General features: G+C 38.1%; 1 protein-coding gene across 2 annotated transcripts in view; it reads left to right on the top strand.

Moving 5' to 3' along the window:
* Window positions 1-18,857, top strand: part of LOC128231374 (uncharacterized) — a 36,093-nt gene extending 17,236 nt beyond the window's left edge. The window contains exons 27-36 of one of the 2 annotated variants that reach the window (XM_052944126.1): window positions 950-1,076; window positions 2,642-2,813; window positions 3,012-3,124; window positions 3,572-3,749; window positions 11,754-11,765; window positions 12,851-12,916; window positions 15,213-15,380; window positions 15,842-16,008; window positions 16,922-17,069; window positions 17,240-18,857. In XM_052944126.1, the coding sequence (XP_052800086.1) occupies window positions 950-1,076; window positions 2,642-2,813; window positions 3,012-3,124; window positions 3,572-3,749; window positions 11,754-11,765; window positions 12,851-12,916; window positions 15,213-15,380; window positions 15,842-16,008; window positions 16,922-17,069; window positions 17,240-17,355 (1,267 nt within the window). In that variant the 3' untranslated portion in view covers window positions 17,356-18,857. The remainder of the gene's footprint in view (window positions 1-949; window positions 1,077-2,641; window positions 2,814-3,011; window positions 3,125-3,571; window positions 3,750-11,753; window positions 11,766-12,850; window positions 12,917-15,212; window positions 15,381-15,841; window positions 16,009-16,921; window positions 17,070-17,239) is intronic. The other variant, XM_052944127.1, reaches the window with a different exon arrangement.
* Window positions 18,858-19,187: the final 330 nt, after the last annotated feature.

The following is a 19,187-nucleotide window of genomic DNA, read 5'->3' as shown; positions in this document are numbered from 1 at the left end:
TAGAATCAGGTATAACCACATCCATGGATGGACGCAAATAGAATCAGGTATAACCACATCCATGGTCGCAAATAGAATCAGGTATAACCACATCCATGGTCGCAAATAGAATCAGGTATAACCAGATCCATTGACGCAAATAGAATCAGGTATAACCAGATAAATGGACGCAAATAGAATCAGGTATAACCACATCCATGGTCGCAAATAGAATCAGGTATAACCACATCCATGGTCGCAAATAGAATCAGGTATAACCAGATCCATTGACGCAAATAGAATCAGGTATAACCAGATAAATGGACGCAAATAGAATCAGGTATACCCAGATCCATGGACGCAAATAGAATCAGGTATAACCACATCCATGGATGGACGCAAATAGAATCAGGTATAACCACATCCATGGTCGCAAATAGAATCAGGTATAACCACATCCATGGACGCAAATAGAATCAGGTATAACCAGATCCATTGACGCAAATAGAATCAGGTATAACCAGATAAATGGACGCAAATAGAATCAGGTATACCCAGATCCATGGACGCAAATAGAATCAGGTATACCCATATCCATTGACGCAAATAGAATCAGGTATAACCAGATCCATGGACGCAAATAGAATCAGGTATAGCCAGATCCATTGACGCGAATAGGATCAGGTATACCCAGATCCATGGACGCAAATAGAATCAGGTATAACCATATCCATGGGCGGAAATAGAATCAGGTATAACCATATCCATGTACGGATATAACATTATTTATTTTTATTTAAAAATGAATCTAAAAGTGTGTAGTTTGAAAAATTGATTATATAGTTATTCGTTTTGCTTTTTTGAAACAATTATACAAGCGACTTGTCTTACTCCTCTCTATACAACGTATATATAAAGCTGTTGTATGGCAACTGTGATACATATGGCCTTTATACTCTTGCGTGTACAGGATACTGTGTTCACTGAAGAATTCTCGCTACGCTGTTGGGTTTGGTTTCAAGACAAAAGAAAACGATAGCCAGTTTCTGTTCATATACGATGTATTCAAGCAGTGCTCTGTGAAAGAGCGAGAGTTGGTAAGTTGAAATAATCAAATAAACATAATCATATTTTCATATTTTCTTACTGATATTCGATATCGAAATAAACTTCCGATTTTCGATTCGATGATCGATGGTGTGGTTGTCCACGTCCATTCGACTATCGGTTATGAAATTTGTTCAGTTTCCCAACATAACTTTTTAAGCACAGTTTGGTTAAATAAATCCCAGAAATAATATTCTTCCAAGTTAGTATAAAACCTGTTCAATATCCGTGTTTCATGCTATACTTATCGGACTGTTCAATATGCTATACTTCCGTGTTTCATGCTATACTTAAATTCAATCCCAGAAATAATATTCTTCCAAGTTAGTATAACACCTGTTCAATATCCGTGTTTCATGCTATACTTGTAGGACCAATATCCGTGCTTCATACTATACTTATAGGACTGTTCAATATTCGTGTTTTATACTATACTTGTAGGACTGTTCAATATCCGTGTTTTATGCTAAACTTGTAGGACTGTTCAATATCCGTGTTTTATGCTATACTTGTAGGACTGTTCAATATTCGTGTTTTATACTATACTTGTAGGACTGTTCAATATTCGTGTTTTATGCTATTCTTGTAGGACTGTTCAATATCCGTGTTTTATGCTAAACTTGTAGGACTGTTCAATATCCGTGTTTTATACTATACTTGTAGGACTGTTCAATATTCGTGTTTTATGCTATACTTGTAGGACTGTTCAATATCCGTGTTTTATACTATACTTGTAGGACTGTTCAATATTCGTGTTTTATACTATACTTGTAGGACTGTTCAATATCCGTGTTTTATGCTATTCTTGTAGGACCAATATCCGTGCTTCATGCTATACTTGTAGGACTGTTCAATATCCGTGTTTTATGCTATTCTTGTAGGACCAATATCCGTGCTTCATGCTATACTTGTAGGATTGTGCAATATCCGTGTTTTATACTGTACTTTATGACTGTTTAATATCCGTGTGCTATGCTATACTTGTAGGACTGTTCAATATCCGTGTTTTATGCTTTACTTGTATGACTGTTCAATATCCGTATTTTATGCTTTACTTGTATGACTGTTCAATATCCGTATTTTATGCTTTACTTGTATGACTGTTCAATATCCGTGTTTTATGCTTTACTTGTATGACTGTTCAATATCCGTGTTTCATGCTTTACTTGTATGACTGTTCAATATCCGTGTTTTATGCTTTACTTGTATGACTGTTCAATATCCGTGTTTCATGCTTTACTTGTATGACTGTTCAATATCCGTGTTTCATGCTTTACTTGTATGACTGTTCAATATCCGTGTTTTATGCTTTACTTGTATGACTGTTCAATATCCGTGTTTTATGCTTTACTTGTATGACTGTTCAATATCCGTGTGTTATGCTTTACTTGTATGACTGTTCAATATGCGTGTGTTATGCTTTACTTATATGACTGTTCAATATCCGTGTGTTATGCTATACTTGTAGGACCAATATCCGTGTGTTATGCTATACTTGTAGGACCAATATCCGTGCTTCATACTATACGTTATATGTTTTATGCTATACTTGTAGGACTGTTCAATATTTCACATGGAAGTTTTGAACGACGAAGAAATCATTGTTGTTCATGACGTTGTACAGAAACTAAAGATCATCAATCTTGACTCTCTCAGCGTTACCAAGGAAATGGAGGGATATTTGCCGAGCACAAGATGGAGATTTGAAATTGTCCATAAACGCAATGGTAAATAATGATCGTGTCATTCATGTTATAAAACATTATTTGAATACATTTAAGTATTAGCTGAACCTAATTCACTGCAAATGGGATGCATGATCATGCAAATACTAATCTGAGTTTGCCTAATGCCTGCCCATATTAAACGTGCTTCTCAAAATATGTGTTACTTGTAATTAGATTTTTTCCCTCACCATTTAATAGAGGTGATATGCTTGAGCGCCGGTCGCCACAATGTGAAGACGTACAACCTCCAGACAGGCAAGACATCCTGTGTTCTCCAATCTGGCCAACAGTACAAGCTGGATGGTGCATGTGTAAGTCACCCAGGAGCATTTGTGCCTTAACACATCGTATGGTTATAAAATGGTGTGGCTATCTAATCCCACGGACAGTTTCCTGCTTGTTGTTTGATGCTCGCATTACGATATTATAATTCATCTCAACTTCAACAAACTTGCGTGCGATATTTCTCATTCGATTTTAACAACAATCAAACTCTTTTTTCTTAAAAAAAAAGTGTGCGCGTTTTGTTTTTTTATATTTCCTTTCAACAGAAATGGATAATCATATAAACACTGTATTAATAGTTTGAGCTTAGTCTTACATCGGTATTTTGTTAGTTGAATGTTGTACTCAATATTAATTGACAATATCCCACAGGTATAAAGAGTAAAGAAGAGTTTTATAATTTATATATAAAGCTGCAATGTGCAAAATTGTTGGAGGAGTAAATATTTATTTATACTGTCAGAACTTTTCAGGCAAGTGCTGCTGGAAACATCGTGGCTGCTTGGAGCGAGGACGGCTGTGAGGTGATCGCATTTGACGTGAACAAAAGTAAAGTCCTGCATACGTTCAGGTCTAAACGTACGCCTTTTCTCAATGAAGACGCTGTGGCCGTTAGCGAGGATGGAAAATATGTCCTGTTTAAAGTTGAAGGTATTGTTGTTTTATTGGAAACTATTGAATGAGTTTTAATTTTATGTAATTATTTAGATTGGCATTTTGTTATTTTTGAGAAAATATTATTTACTAATATACAATGTACGTTGATTTGGATGCTTATTTCGTATTAGGTCTCTCAAGATGCATTGCTTTCATGGACAAACCGAAAATAATTTCGCCTTTATCAAAATTTGATTGCTACAGATGATCACAGTATATGTTTATAGCTAAGCTAGTTAGGATTATTTGTTATTGTTAGTATTGCAGGATTTTGGATTTGTAGCACTTTAGGTTATTTTTAACGTATGCACCTTAAACTGAATCGAATACAATGAAACTTCTTGATTTGCTAACTTAAAAAACTTTGAGGGAAATGGAGTAAACCAATACGAGCTGCAGAAGTATACGATGTATAAAAAAAGCGGAAACTACGGGGACAAGTCTAGTGGCATATAATTTTACCAAGTCCCTGAATAGAGGCTCAGTAATCAACGTCAAACACATACTAAACGAGGGAACATAATATCACAGGACAACACACACTAAACGAGGGAAACACAGCCTCACTGAACAACAAATACTAAACGAGGGAAACTTAACCTCACGGGACAATAAATACTAAACGAGGGAAACATAACCTCACGTGACAACAAATACTAAACGAGGGAACATAATATCACAGGACAACACACACTAAACGAGGGAAACACAGCCTCACAGGACATCAAATACTAAACGAGGGAACATAATATCACAGGACAACACACACTAAACGAGGGAAACACAGCCTCACAGGACAACAAATACTAAAAGAGGGAAATATAACCTCACGTGACAACAAATACTAAACGAGGGAAACACAACCTCACGGGACAACAAATACTAAAAAAGGGAAACACAACCTCACGGGACAAAAAAAAACAACCTCACAGAACAACAAATACTAAACGAGGGAAACATAACCTCACTGGACAACAAATACTAAACGAGGTTAACATAACCTCACAAGACAACAAATATTAAACGATGTTAACATAACCTCACCTGACAACAAATACTTAACGAGGGAAACATTACCTCCCAGGACAACAAATACTTAACGAGGGAAACATTACTTCCCAGGACAACAAATACTTAACGAGGGAAACATTACCTCCCAGGACAACACATACTAAAGATGGGAAACATAACCTCACAGGACAACAAATATTAACGAGGGGAACATAACCTCACAGGACAACAAATATTAACGAGGGAAACATAACCTGACAGGACAAAAAAACTATACGAGGGAAACATTACCTCATAGGACAACAAATACTAAACATGGGAAACATAACCTCACGGGACAACAAATACTAAACGAGGGAAACATAACCTCAAAGGACAACAAATATTAGACGAGGGAAACATTACCTCACAGGACAACAAATACTAAACGAGGTTAACAAAACCGCACTGGACAACGAATACTAAACATGGGAAACATAACCTCACAGGACAACAAATACTAGACGAGGAAAACATAACCTCATGAGACAACAAATATTAGACGAGGGAAACATTACCTCACAGGACAACAAATACTAAACGAGATTAACATAACCGCACTGGACAACGAATACTAAACATGGGAAACATAACCTCACAGGACAACGAATACTAGACGAGGGAAACATAACCTCATGGGACAACAAATAATAAATGAGGGAAACTTACCTCACAGGACAACAAATACTAAACGAGTTAAACAAAACCTCACGGGACAAAAATACTAAACGAGGGAAACATAACCTTACTTGACAACAAATACTAAACGAGGGAAACATAATATAACAGGACTAAAAATAATAAACAAGGGAAACATAACCTCACTGGACAAAAATACTAAACGAGGGAAACATTACCTCACAGGACAACAAATACTAAACGAGGGAAACATTACCTCATGGGACAACAAATAATAAATGAGGGAAACTTACCTCACAGGACAACAAATACTAAACGAGTTAAACAAAACCTCACGGGACAAAAATACTAATTGAGGGAAACATAACCTTACTTAACAACAAATACTAAACGAGGGAAACATAATATAACAGGACAAAAATACTAAACAAGGGAAACATAACCTCACTGTACAAAAATACTAAACGAGGGAAACATAACCTTACTTGACAACAAATACTAAACGAGGGAAACATAATATAACAGGACAAAAATACTAAACAAGGGAAACACAACCTCACGGGACAAAAATACTAAACGAGGGAAACATTACCTCACAGGACAACAAATACTAAACGAGGGAAACATTACCTCACAGGACAACAAATACTAAACGAGGGAAACATAAATATCACAGAACAACAAATACTAAACGAGGTTAACATAACCGCACTGGACAACGAATACTAAACATGGGAAACATAACCTCACAGGACAACAAATACTAGACGAGGGAAACATAACCTCATGGGACAACAAATAATAAATGAGGGAAACTTACCTCACAGGACAACAAATACTAAACGAGTTAAACAAAACCTCACGGGACAAAAATACTAACTGAGAGAAACATAACCTTACTTGACAACAAATACTAAACGAGGGAAACATAACCTCACGTGACAACAAATACTAAACGAGGGAACATAATATCACAGGACAACACACACTAAACGAGGGAAACACAGCCTCACAGGACAACAAATACTAAACGAGGGAACATAATATCACAGGACAACACACACTAAACGAGGAAAACACAGCCTCACAGGACAACAAATACTAAACGAGGGAAATATAACCTCACTTGACAACAAATACTAAACGAGGGAAATACAACCTCACGGGACAACAATTACTAAACAAGGGAAACACAACCTCACGGGACAAAAAACAACAACCTCACAGAACAACAATACTAAACGAGGGAAACATAACCTCACTGGACAACAAATACTAAACGAGGTTAACATAACCTCACAAGACAACAAATATTAAACGATGTTAACATAACCTCACTGGACAACAAATACTTAACGAGGGAAACATTACCTCCCAGGACAACAAATACTTAACGAGGGAAACATTACGTCCCAGGACAACACATACTAAAGATGGGAAACATAACCTCACGGGACAACAAATACTAAACGAGGGGAACATAACCTCACCGGACAACAAATATTAAACGAGGGAAAGATAACCTGACAGGACAACAAATACTAAACGAGGGAAACATAACCTCACAGAACAAAAAAAAACTAAACGAGGGAAACATTACCTCATAGGACAACAAATACTAAACATGGGAAACATAACCTCACGGGACAACAAATACTAAACGAGGGAAACATAACCTCACAGGACAACAAATATTAGACGAGGGAAACATTACCTCACAGGACAACAAATACTAAACGAGGTTAACATAACCGCACTGGACAACGAATACTTAACATGGGAAACATAACCTCACAGGACAACAAATACTAGGCGAGGGAAACATAACCTCATGGGACAACAAATATTAGACGAGGGAAACATTACCTCACAGGACAACAAAAACTAAACTAGGTTAACATAACCGCACGCACAACGAATACTAAACATGGAAAACATAACCTCACAGGACAACAAATACTAGACGAGGGAAACATAACCTCATGGGACAACAAATAATAAATGAGGGAAACTTACCTCACAGGACAACAAATACTAAACGAGTTAAACAAAACCTCACGGGACAAAAATACTAAACGAGGGAAACATAACCTTACTTGACAACAAATACTAAACGAGGGAAACATAATATAACAGGACAAAAAAGAATAAACAAGGGAAACATAACCTCACTGGACAAAAATACTAAACGAGGGAAACATTACCTCATGGGACAACAAATAATAAACGAGGGAAACATTACCTCACAGGACATTAAATACTCAACGAGGGAAACATAAATATCACAGGACAACAAATACTAGATGAGGGAAACATAACCTCACAGGACAACAAATACTATACGAGGGAAACATTACCTCACAGGACAACAAATACTAAACGAGGAAAACATAATCTTACAGGACAACAAATACTAGACGAGGGAAACATAACCTCACAGGACAACAAATACTAGACGAGGGAAACATAACCTCACGGGACAACAAATACTAAACGAGGAAAACATAACCTTACAGGACAACAAATACTAAACGAGGGAAACATGACCTCACAGGACAACAAAAACTAAATGAGGGAAACATAGCCCCACGGGACAACAAATAATAGACGAGGGAAATATAACTTTACAGGTCAACAAATACTAGACGAGGAAAACATAACAACACAGGACAACAAGCACTAAACGAGGGAAACATAACCTCACGGTACAAAAAATACTAAACGAGGGAAACATTACCTCACAGGACAACAAATACTAAACATGGGAAACATAACCTCACAGGACAACAATTACTAGACGAGGAAAACATAACCTCAGAGGACAAAAAAATACTATACGAGGGAAACATTGCCTCACAGGTCAAAAAATACTAGACGAGGAAAACATAACCTCACAGGACAAAAAATACTAGACGAGGAAAACACAACCTCACTGGACAAAAAACAACCTTATAGAACAACAAATACTAAACGGGGAAAACATAACCTCACTGGACATCAAATACTAAATGAAGGAAACATTACGTCCCAGGACAACAAACACTTAACATGGGAAACCTAACCTCACGGGACAACAAATACTTAACATGGGAAACATAACCTCACGGGACAACAAATACTAGACGAGGGACACATAACCTCACAGAACAACAAATACTAAACGGGGGAAACATAACCCAACAGGACAACAAATACTAAACGAGGGAAACAAACCTCACGGGACAACCAATACTAAACGAATGAAATATAACCTTACAGGACAACAAATACTAGACGAGGGAAACATAACCTCACAGGACAAAAAATACTAAATGAGGGAAACATAGCCTCATGGGACAACAAACACTAGACAAGGGTAACATAACCACACAGGACAACAAATACTAGACGAGGTAAACATAACGACACAGTTCAACAAACACTAAATGAGGGAAACATAACTTCACGGGACAAAAATACTTTAAGAGGTAAACATAACCGCACAGGACAACAAATAATAAACATGGGAAACATAACCTCACAGGACAACAAATATTAGGCGAGGGAAACATTACCTCACAGAACAACAAATACTAAACGAGGTTAACATAACTTCACGGGACAACAAATACTAAACGAGGGAAACATTACCTCACAGGACAGCAAATACTTTAACATGTGAAACACAACCTCACAGGACAGCAAGTACTAGAGGAGGGAAACATAACTTCACAGGACAACAAATACTAGACGAGGGAAATATAACCTCACGGGATAAAATACTAAACGAGGGAAACATAATTTCACAGGACAACAAACACTATACTAGGGAAACATTACCTCACAGGACAGCAAACACTAAACATGGGAAACATAGCATCACGGGACAGCAAATACTAAACAAGGGAAACATTACCTCACAGGACAAAAAATACTAAACGAGGGAAACATAACCTCACAGGACAACAAATATTAGGCGAGGGAAACATTACCTCACAGAACAACAAATACTAAACGAGGTTAACATAACTTCACGGGACAACAAATACTAAACGAGGGAAACATTACCTCACAGGACAGCCAATACTTTAACATGTGAAACACAACCTCACAGGACAGCAAGTACTAGAGGAGGGAAACATAACTTCACAGGACAACAAATACTAGACGAGGGAAACATAACCTCACGGGACAACAAATACTAAACGAGGAAAACATAACCTTACAGGACAACAAATACTAAACGAGGGAAACATGACCTCACAGGACAACAAAAACTAAATGAGGGAAACATAGCCCCACGGGACAACAGATAATAGACGAGGGAAATATAACTTTACATGTCAACAAATACTAGACGAGGAAAACATAACAACACAGGACAACAAGCACTAAACGAGGGAAACATAACCTCACGGTACAAAAAATACTTAACGAGGGAAACATTACCTCACAGGACAACAAATACTAAACATGGGAAACATAACCTCACAGGACAACAATTACTAGACGAGGAAAACATAACCTCAGAGGACAAAAAAAAACTATACGAGGGAAACATTGCCTCACAGGTCAAAAAATACTAGACGAGGAAAACATAACCTCACAGGACAAAAAATACTAGACGAGGAAAACACAACCTCACTGGACAAAAAAACAACCTTATAGAACAACAAATACTAAACGGGGAAAACATAACCTCACTGGACATCAAATACTAAATGAAGGAAACATTACGTCCCAGGACAACAAACACTTAACATGGGAAACATAACCTCACGGGACAACAAATACTTAACATGGGAAACATAACCTCATGGGACAACAAATACTAGACGAGGGACACATAACCTCACAGAACAACAAATACTAAACGGGGGAAACATAACCCAACAGGACAACAAATACTAAAGAGGGAAACAAACCTCACGGGACAACCAATACTAAACGAAGGAAATATAACCTTACAGGACAACAAATACTAGACGAGGGAAACATAACCTCACAGGACAACAAATACTAAATGAGGGAAACATAGCCTCATGGGACAACAAACACTAGACAAGGGTAACATAACCACACAGGACAACAAATACTAGACGAGGTAAACATAACGACACAGTTCAACAAACACTAAATGAGGGAAACATAACCTCACGGGACAAAAATACTTTAAGAGGTAAACATAACCGCACAGGACAACAAATAATAAACATGGGAAACATAACCTCACAGGACAACAAATATTAGGCGAGGGAAACATTACCTCACAGAACAACAAATACTAAACGAGGTTAACATAACTTCACGGGACAACAAGTACTAAACGAGGGAAACATTACCTCACAGGACAGCCAATACTTTAACATGTGAAACACAACCTCACAGGACAGCAAGTACTAGAGGAGGGAAACATAACTTCACAGGACAACAAATACTAGACGAGGGAAATATAACCTCACGGGATAAAATACTAAACGAGGGAAACATAACTTCACAGGACAACAAGTACTAAACAGTGGAAACATTACCTCCCAAGACAACAAATACTTACCATGGGAAACATAGCCTCACAAGACAACAAATACTACACATGGCAAACATAGCCTCACAGGACAGCAAACACTATACTAGGGAAACATTACCTCACAGGACAGCAAACACTAAACATGGGAAACATAGCATCACGGGACAGCAAATACTAAACAAGGGAAACATTACCTCACAGGACAACAAATACTAAACATGTGAAACATTACCTCACAGGACAGCAAATACTAAACGAGGGAAACATTACCTTACTGGACAAAAAATACTAAATGAGGGAAACATTACCTTACTGGACAACAAATACTAAACAAGGTTAATTTAACCTCACAGGACAACAAATACTAAACGAGGGAAACATAACCTCACGGGACAACAAATACTAAACGAGGGAAACACATCCTCACAGGACAACAAATACTAAACGAGGGAAACACAACCTCACGGGACAACAAATACTAAACGAGGGAAACACATCCTCACAGGACAAAAAATACTAAACATGGGAAACATAACCTCACAGAACAACAAATACTAAACATGTGAAACATAACCTCACGGGACAGCAAATACTAAACATGGGAAACAAACAAACTGATAATCATGTCAATGTTTATTTATCAATATCTTATATTAACCATTTTATATTTATAATTTGCCAGAGTTATTGTTCGAGGATGACAAAGGCAGGTTACTTTTCCCCTGAATTGACTAGGTGTTGCTATAACTCCCAACACTAACATGTATTGCACATATTTGTGTTTTTCACTATTTTTACCCTAGGTCTCATACCAGGTAAGATATATGACTTAGATCGCTGGAAGCAAATGCACGTAAAATCTAAGACGCAGAAACAGAAACAATAACAGTCCAATCAAGTGCCAGAAAATCACTTGCTTAGTTCGTTATGCTGTTGATGTTTTTTGTGAAGCCATAGGCAGGTTTCACAAAGAAACCTGTGTGACACTGTGTCGTTTATCTAACTAAGCAATCACTTTTCAACTATCTAATTGGATTGGTCTTACATTTTTCGTGAAACCGGTCTCGAGGGTTTGGCCCTGTGTCAATGAAGGATCTTAGTCGTAAATTCAAAAATCTTAAATCTGTAGAAATGCTTCTGTTGGCAACAGGATAATTTGTCCATATCTTCAACTCCGTTTTCAACTTTAACATTGTTCAGATTGTACCAATACACTTCAAAATAACTAATTTAGTAAGATAAGTTCACATTTACATCTAAGACCTTTATTGGAACAAGCCTGTGGTCTTATGCTATCATCTGTAAAAGTTGAAGTCCGCTTTTTTATGATATATTTTCATCTTTCATCTATGAGGATATCTTCAAACAACGAGTCTTCTACATTACAGGGAAATCGCTTTTCAGTCATTGTTTGAACGAAACTTTCGCTTTCCTCCTCATGTACTTTCATTTTGTTTTATTCAATCCACCCGTTCGGACCTCGTGTGGTTTTCTTTCTGTGTGCTTGAAATAATTCACAAGTGTTCGCTCATGTTCGTTCCCAAAATACGTCTCTTCTTTATGGGCAAGTGGAATGGTCGTTGTTTTAATATGAAATTGGATATTTAACGAATTTAAGGAGACAAATATATGTTATTCATCGAGATCTTACAGAATTTACATAACATAGTTTTAGCGTAGTTATATTTAAACATATGCTAGTGTTTATTCGTGTGTTTCCTGAAATATTGCACAACTAGCCGTTTTTTGCTTAAAAGAATGAATATAGATAAAATATGAGATGATATATTTTTGAATACCATGTTTGTACATTTCTGCCTGTAAATTATCGAACATTGGTGTTTGAAATTATGCATTATACTTTGAAAGGTAATGCTAACAATAAATACGAATTTTACAGGGGTTCCAAAGGGCAGTAAACGACAGGAAGAAGACTCATTTCTCGAAGTGTGGGATACAAAAATGGGTAGGGCAAATTCAATAAGAATTATTTAATATTGTTAATATGTTCCTTATACTATCTCTTTGCTTTATATACATTTACTTACATAGATGACAACCGCTCATTTACAACCATAACAAATCACGCATAGATTCTTTTAGGTTTGAATACACATGTTATTTTTCTTATTCTTTTTAAGTTTCAGACAGATATAGTCAAATAATAGCCAATGATATCCCACCGGTCTTCACATTATGTTGAAAATCAATGATTCAAGCTTGATTAGTTTTTTTTGGGGGCTACAAGTGCACCGAACTCACCCGGTGTCCCCAGCGTTCCTGATTGTGCCCCTAGTGTACCCAGTGCACCCGGTGTCCCTAACGCCCCTTATTTTGCCCCTAGTGTTGCCAGTGCACCCAGTGTCCCCAGCGCTCCTGATTGTGTCCCTAGTGTTCCCAGCGCACACGTTGTCCCTGGCGCTCCTTATTGTGTCCCTAGTGTTTCCAGCGCATCCGGTCCCTTGCGCTCCTTATTGTGCCCCTAGTGTTCCCAGCGCACCGGGTGTCCCTACAGCTCCTTATTATGCCAATAGTGTTCCCAGCGCACCTGGTGTCCCTGGCGCTCCTTATTATGCCAATAGTGTTCCCAGCGCACCTGGTGTCCCTGGCGCTCCTTATTGTGTCCTTAGTGTTCCCAGCGCACCTTGTGTCCCTGGCGCTCCTTATTGTGTCCCTAGTGTTTCCAGCGCATCCGGTCCCTTGCGCTCCTTATTGTGCCCCTAGTGTTCCCAGCGCACCGGGTGTCCCTAGCGCTCCTTATTATGCCAATAGTGTTCCCAGCGCACCTGGTGTCCCTGGCGCTCCTTATTATGCCAATAGTGTTCCCAGCGCACCTGGTGTCCCTGGCGCTCCTTATTGTGTCCCTAATGTTCCCAGCGCACCTGGTGTCCCTAGCGCTCCTTATTATGCCAATAGTGTTCCCAGCGCACCTTGTGTCCCTAGCGCTCCTTATTATGCCAATAGTGTTCCCAGCGCACCTGGTGTCCCTAGCGCTCCTTATTATGCCAATAGTGTTCCCAGCGCACCTGGTATCCCTAGCGCTCCTTATTATATCAATAGTGTTCCCAGCGCACCTGGTGTCCCTAGCGCTCCTTATTGTGCCCCTAGTGTTCCCAGCGCACCCAGTGTCCCTGGCGATCCTTATTATGCCAATAGTGTTCCCAGCGCACCCGGTGTCCCCAGCGCTCCTTATTGTGCCAATAGTGTTCCCAGCACACCCGGTGTCCCTAGCGCTCCTTATTGTGCCCCTAGTGTTCCCAGCACACCCGGTGTCCCTAGCGCTCCTTATTGTGCCCTAGTGTTCCCAGCGCACCCGGTGTCCCTGGCGCTCCTTATTGTGCCCCTAGTGTTCCCAGCGCACCCGGTGTCCCTAGCGCTCCTTATTGTGCCCCTAGTGTTCCCAGCGCACCCGGTGTCCCTAGCGCTCCTTATTATGCCAATAGTGTTCCCAGCGCACCTGGTGTCCCTACCGCTCCTTATAATGCCAATAGTGTTCTCAGCGCACCTGACGTCCCTAGCGCTCCTTATGCCAATAGTGTTCCCTGCGCACCTGGCGTCCCTAGCGCTCTTTATTATGCCAATAGTGTTCCCAGCGCATCCGGTGTCCATAGCGCTCCTTATTATGCCAATAGTGTTCCCAGCGCACTTGGCGTCCCTAGAGCTCCTTATTATGCCAATAGTGTTCCCAGCGCACCTGGCGTCCCTAGCGCTCCTTATTATGCCAAAAGTGTTCCCAGCGCACCTGGTGTCCCTAGCGCTCCTTATTATGCCAATAGTGTTCCCAGCGCACCTGGTGTCCCTAGCGCTCCTTATTATGCCAATAGTGTTTCCAGCGCACCTGGTGTCCCTAGCGCTCCTTATTATGCCAATAGTGTTCCAATTGCACATTATGACCCTATCCTTCTTGTGCCATAAACGTTCCAAAATAACTCCATGACTCAGAGGCAATCACTGATCCATGCTCACGTTTCAAAAGCGGACAAAAAAGGAACTCTATAAACATATGGTGGCATTAAGTTCGCTGTCAAATTTGAAATCAACGCGTGGTGTGAAATCGTCCATCGCATCCGTATCTAAAGAACGTATTCAAAACACCACGAGAGAAACTTATTTCGACAGACTGGCATGCAACCACATAGACAATTGTGCAAAACGCAACTACCAGATATCGCAACATGTACATGTCTATTTCTGACGAACGTATTAACATAGATATTAAATGAATATTAAATGAATATTTTCTGTGGTTAATTGTCCTGTAGGAAAGCTGATTGCAGAGCTAGTAGATGCGGAATATCACAACCGATACACGTCGACCAAGGAGAGAAGCGGTTGTTCTGTAGGCGTTGATGTTTTCCAGCTTATGGATGCGAGCACTGTTCTGTCTGCGCATGATGACTTCATTTTGAGGGTGTTCAACATAAAAAATGGTAAGAACTTTATTAACGATGTTGGCTTGTTTTACACGTTGCCTTAAGACCAAACTAATATGGTCCTCAAAGTTGAAAAGGAGGTTGTTCATGTTTAGCAGATGACTCCTTTTTATTTTAAGGTCAGTGGGTCGAAGGTCATGGTCGCGGTGACCTTGGATTGTTAGGGAGGTTGGTTATGCCCTACGGATGACCACTGTTGAGGTATTCAGGTCAAAATTCAGGACCACAGTGGCATTCAATACAATAACCTTGTCCGGTCAATATTAAAAGAAGGGTTGCCTCAAAAGATATTTAATGTCAAATGACTTATTGGCTGCCACGCAGGTGGGGCCATAGATGTTTTACAAATATCTCATGTGGTTTAATAATGGCTACCCGTCCCACAAGGCCCACTCGGGTGCATTTGTTACTTAACCGTGACATCTCTTGTTTTCTAATTGAGATACACCTGTTTCAAGGCACACTGCTACACCGAATTCACGGTCATCGATCTGGCATTGAGATCTCCTTCTCTCCTGGTAGTCCATACATCCTCACGTTTGGCAGCTGGCAGGAGGAAATGACGCTACGTCTTTGGGATAAGGCGTCCTATGAGACAGTTGCCTCATATACACTGGACAAAGGGGTACGAAATGTTATCATAAAATAATGGAAACTACAGGGACAAGTGCAGAAGTCAAAAGTTCAAGTATAATCCCTTTTAACCTAATACTGTATGAAAATATATAATAGTTGATACTTTTGTTAATAATACAATTGAAACTAACCCATACAACTTGTAATTCAAAATGTGCTAAAGATTGTGACATTTCAGGTGCCAAATGCTTTACACTATCCAATCAACAATAAATTGTGGCTTTGTTGTGATTGCTTTTTTAAGATAGATGTTTGCATTTTTTGTAATCAACCAGGAAGTGCAACTTTTTTTCAACAGAACTCTCATTTGAAAAAGTACCATCAAGAAGCCTCAACATATTGGCGATTGAAAAGTCTGGAACATTTAGACATAAAAAAAAACACAAGATGTTCTGTATGTCGAAAGACTTTCAAGAATTCTCACCATATAAAATAGTTTTAGTACTTTTTCTCAACTAAATTTCACTAAAATTAAAAAAGCACAGCAAATGATGTACTCCACGGATTTCAACATTTATGAGCAAAACGAGCGTTGACTTCTGTTGTCTATGCTTTCATCTCAATTCGACATGGTTATTAATAACTGTCTTACAGTTCAATGGTGACAGAAGCGAGACGTAGTATAAGCGTCAAAGCTTTCTTTATTCTGTCGTCACGATTTTGTGTAGTGCATATATCACTTCGTTACATTCATATCTATTTGTTTGTTTGATTATGCTGAAAAATGGGAAATTATATATTTATCTTGAAATAAATATAGTATTATTAAACCAGCAATTTACCTAAGCCTAATCAGTAAGTCGGATTTGAGATGTACATCCCATACTTCACAAACAATGCCGGGCTGTGGATGTCGTATTTTTGCGAAACGATTGTCGTTGATTGTCTTATTCTTTTTCCAGGTAACAAACCTTGGCTACAGTTTAGACAACCGCTTTATTCTGGCTACCATTGGAAAACCGGCAGAGATTGTAATGTGGAAGTTTAACAACTTTCCTATAGACATTTCGTGTAAACCATCCGACTACCCAGAGATCTACACCAAAAAAGGTTGCTTTATACAGTAAATCTCAGAAAATCTTCTGTACTTATATATGTTTTTGTGTTGTTTCATTGGTACATCAAAATTGTATCAATTTACTTCAATGTCAAGCCATTTGGAATTTATGTAATTTATAAATTGTAGAACAATGAAAGCCTAACGAATCTATATTTTTCAGACACTTCCGGTTACCTTGAGCTCGTAGGGGACAACGACCAAGTCGTCCTTGACCCCGCTGATCCCGACCTTGATACTGAAGAGAACGCGTCCGATGACGATGATGACTTTATATAGGGACGTTTAGTGTCAAAATGGTTGAGTATGAATGAAGTGTTCAGGATCTTCTCTCGGAAGCTCAATATGTAGACACGTTAAAGATACTTCCCAAAATTATCGATCGTGTGTTTTGGAAACAATCGTTTAACCTACCTTTAAATCAATGAGGAAAAATACTCAGGTTTTCACTTGTGGCTTTCAGATTTTTTTACATCAAGTTTTTTGTTGTTGTTTTTTTTACAAGAAAACTGTGATAAACATGTATTTCAGGCTGTATACATATTGTATATATTATTCGTATCTACTTTCAACTTTGTTTAATGTCTGTTTATGATGTGTTTACATTTTACAATCATGCATAACGACATAATCGTTTTTTAAATAACTTTGGTTAAAAAACGTAGTATATATTTTGTTTACATATTTTCATAATTGTTTCGTTATTTAATATATATACATATATGTTTTTTATAAGACATAAATGTATAGCACTGCGTTATTAACGATTGAAATTGTCTGCATAATTTGTATTTGATATTGTTTTACGGTTTCTATAATCATTTTCAATGCACATTTTCATCAAGTCATTTTTTATTTACATTGTCAAAGACAATGCGACTCATAGAACAGTTAATCAACGCCTACTTAATTTTTTGCCATTCCTCAGTGTGTATACCACGTGATAAATTACGTCATAAATGTGACATGGTTTTATAACAATTCAACTTGCAGTGCAATGGTAATAGAAGCAAGACGTAGTACAATCTTCGAAGCTTCCTCTATCCTGTCGTCTAGATTTTATTTTGGCATAATATCACTACGTTATATTCATTTTATTTGCTAGTTTTAATACGCTGAGAAATATATGTCGAGAAATTGGTTATTTATATTGAAAGAAACCAATAAACGTACAATTTACCTAAACATATTAATCAAGTCAGCTGGATTTGAGATATTCACAAACATTGCTGTGGAAGTCCTATTTATTAATTGTGTTCAGTTGATTATCTATTCTTTTTCCAGGCTACAGTTTATTCTGACTAACATTGGAAAACCACTATATTATTGTATACTTCATATTTTGTTAACATTTTTTCGCAACTGTTTTGTCTCCGATTGATACATATTTTTAAGTACATACATGTTTTAGAGATTACACCATTGGTATTGTTTTAATGTTTCAATAATCCTGTTTACACTACATATTCATCTAGACATGTTTTATATGTCTATTTGCATTTCTATATATTTCTGGTGTCATGTGTTTCTTCCTGCCCTCAGATAATTGCGTAAAAATGTGCATGCAATATGTTGATGCAAAGAACATTGATCAGAATCAATACTCTAATAAAGTACTGTACACTGAATGTGGGTACACATCAAAAACAAAAAATATACAAAAACGACCGTTGTTGAACTGTATACACATGTATAGTATTGCTTTAACGTTTGTATTATATTGTTCCTTCCGGAATCTCAGCATTAAACTTCCGTAGTTCGAATAAAAATATCTCAACAAGTTTACAGTGTTAATTATCTGTTCATCCTTGATGATTTAAAATAAAACTACCCCTGGTCACTGCTACAGGTGTAAAACATACAACCGTCCATGCATGGCAAAGCTCCAGCCCAGTTGAGCCAAATATAGCAGTACTTTTGTCGGTCTTTGACCAACACACACCTATCATCACCATGGGGAACGTCCATGCAGTTAGTTTAAATCTACCAATGCACGAACAGGTTTTAATCCTTGAAGGTGACGAATGTTGGATAACTCAGAAATGTTGTAGAAGTCAAGCCCATAGGAATTTCATTGATTATAAAATTGAAATAAATTATGGTTAAATATA

Source organism: Mya arenaria, chromosome 4 (assembly GCF_026914265.1).
Source record: "Mya arenaria isolate MELC-2E11 chromosome 4, ASM2691426v1".
Lineage (NCBI taxonomy): Eukaryota > Metazoa > Mollusca > Bivalvia > Myida > Myidae > Mya > Mya arenaria.
The sequence above is the reverse complement of the archived record's forward strand: the minus strand, read 5'-3'. Positions and strand labels throughout refer to the sequence as shown.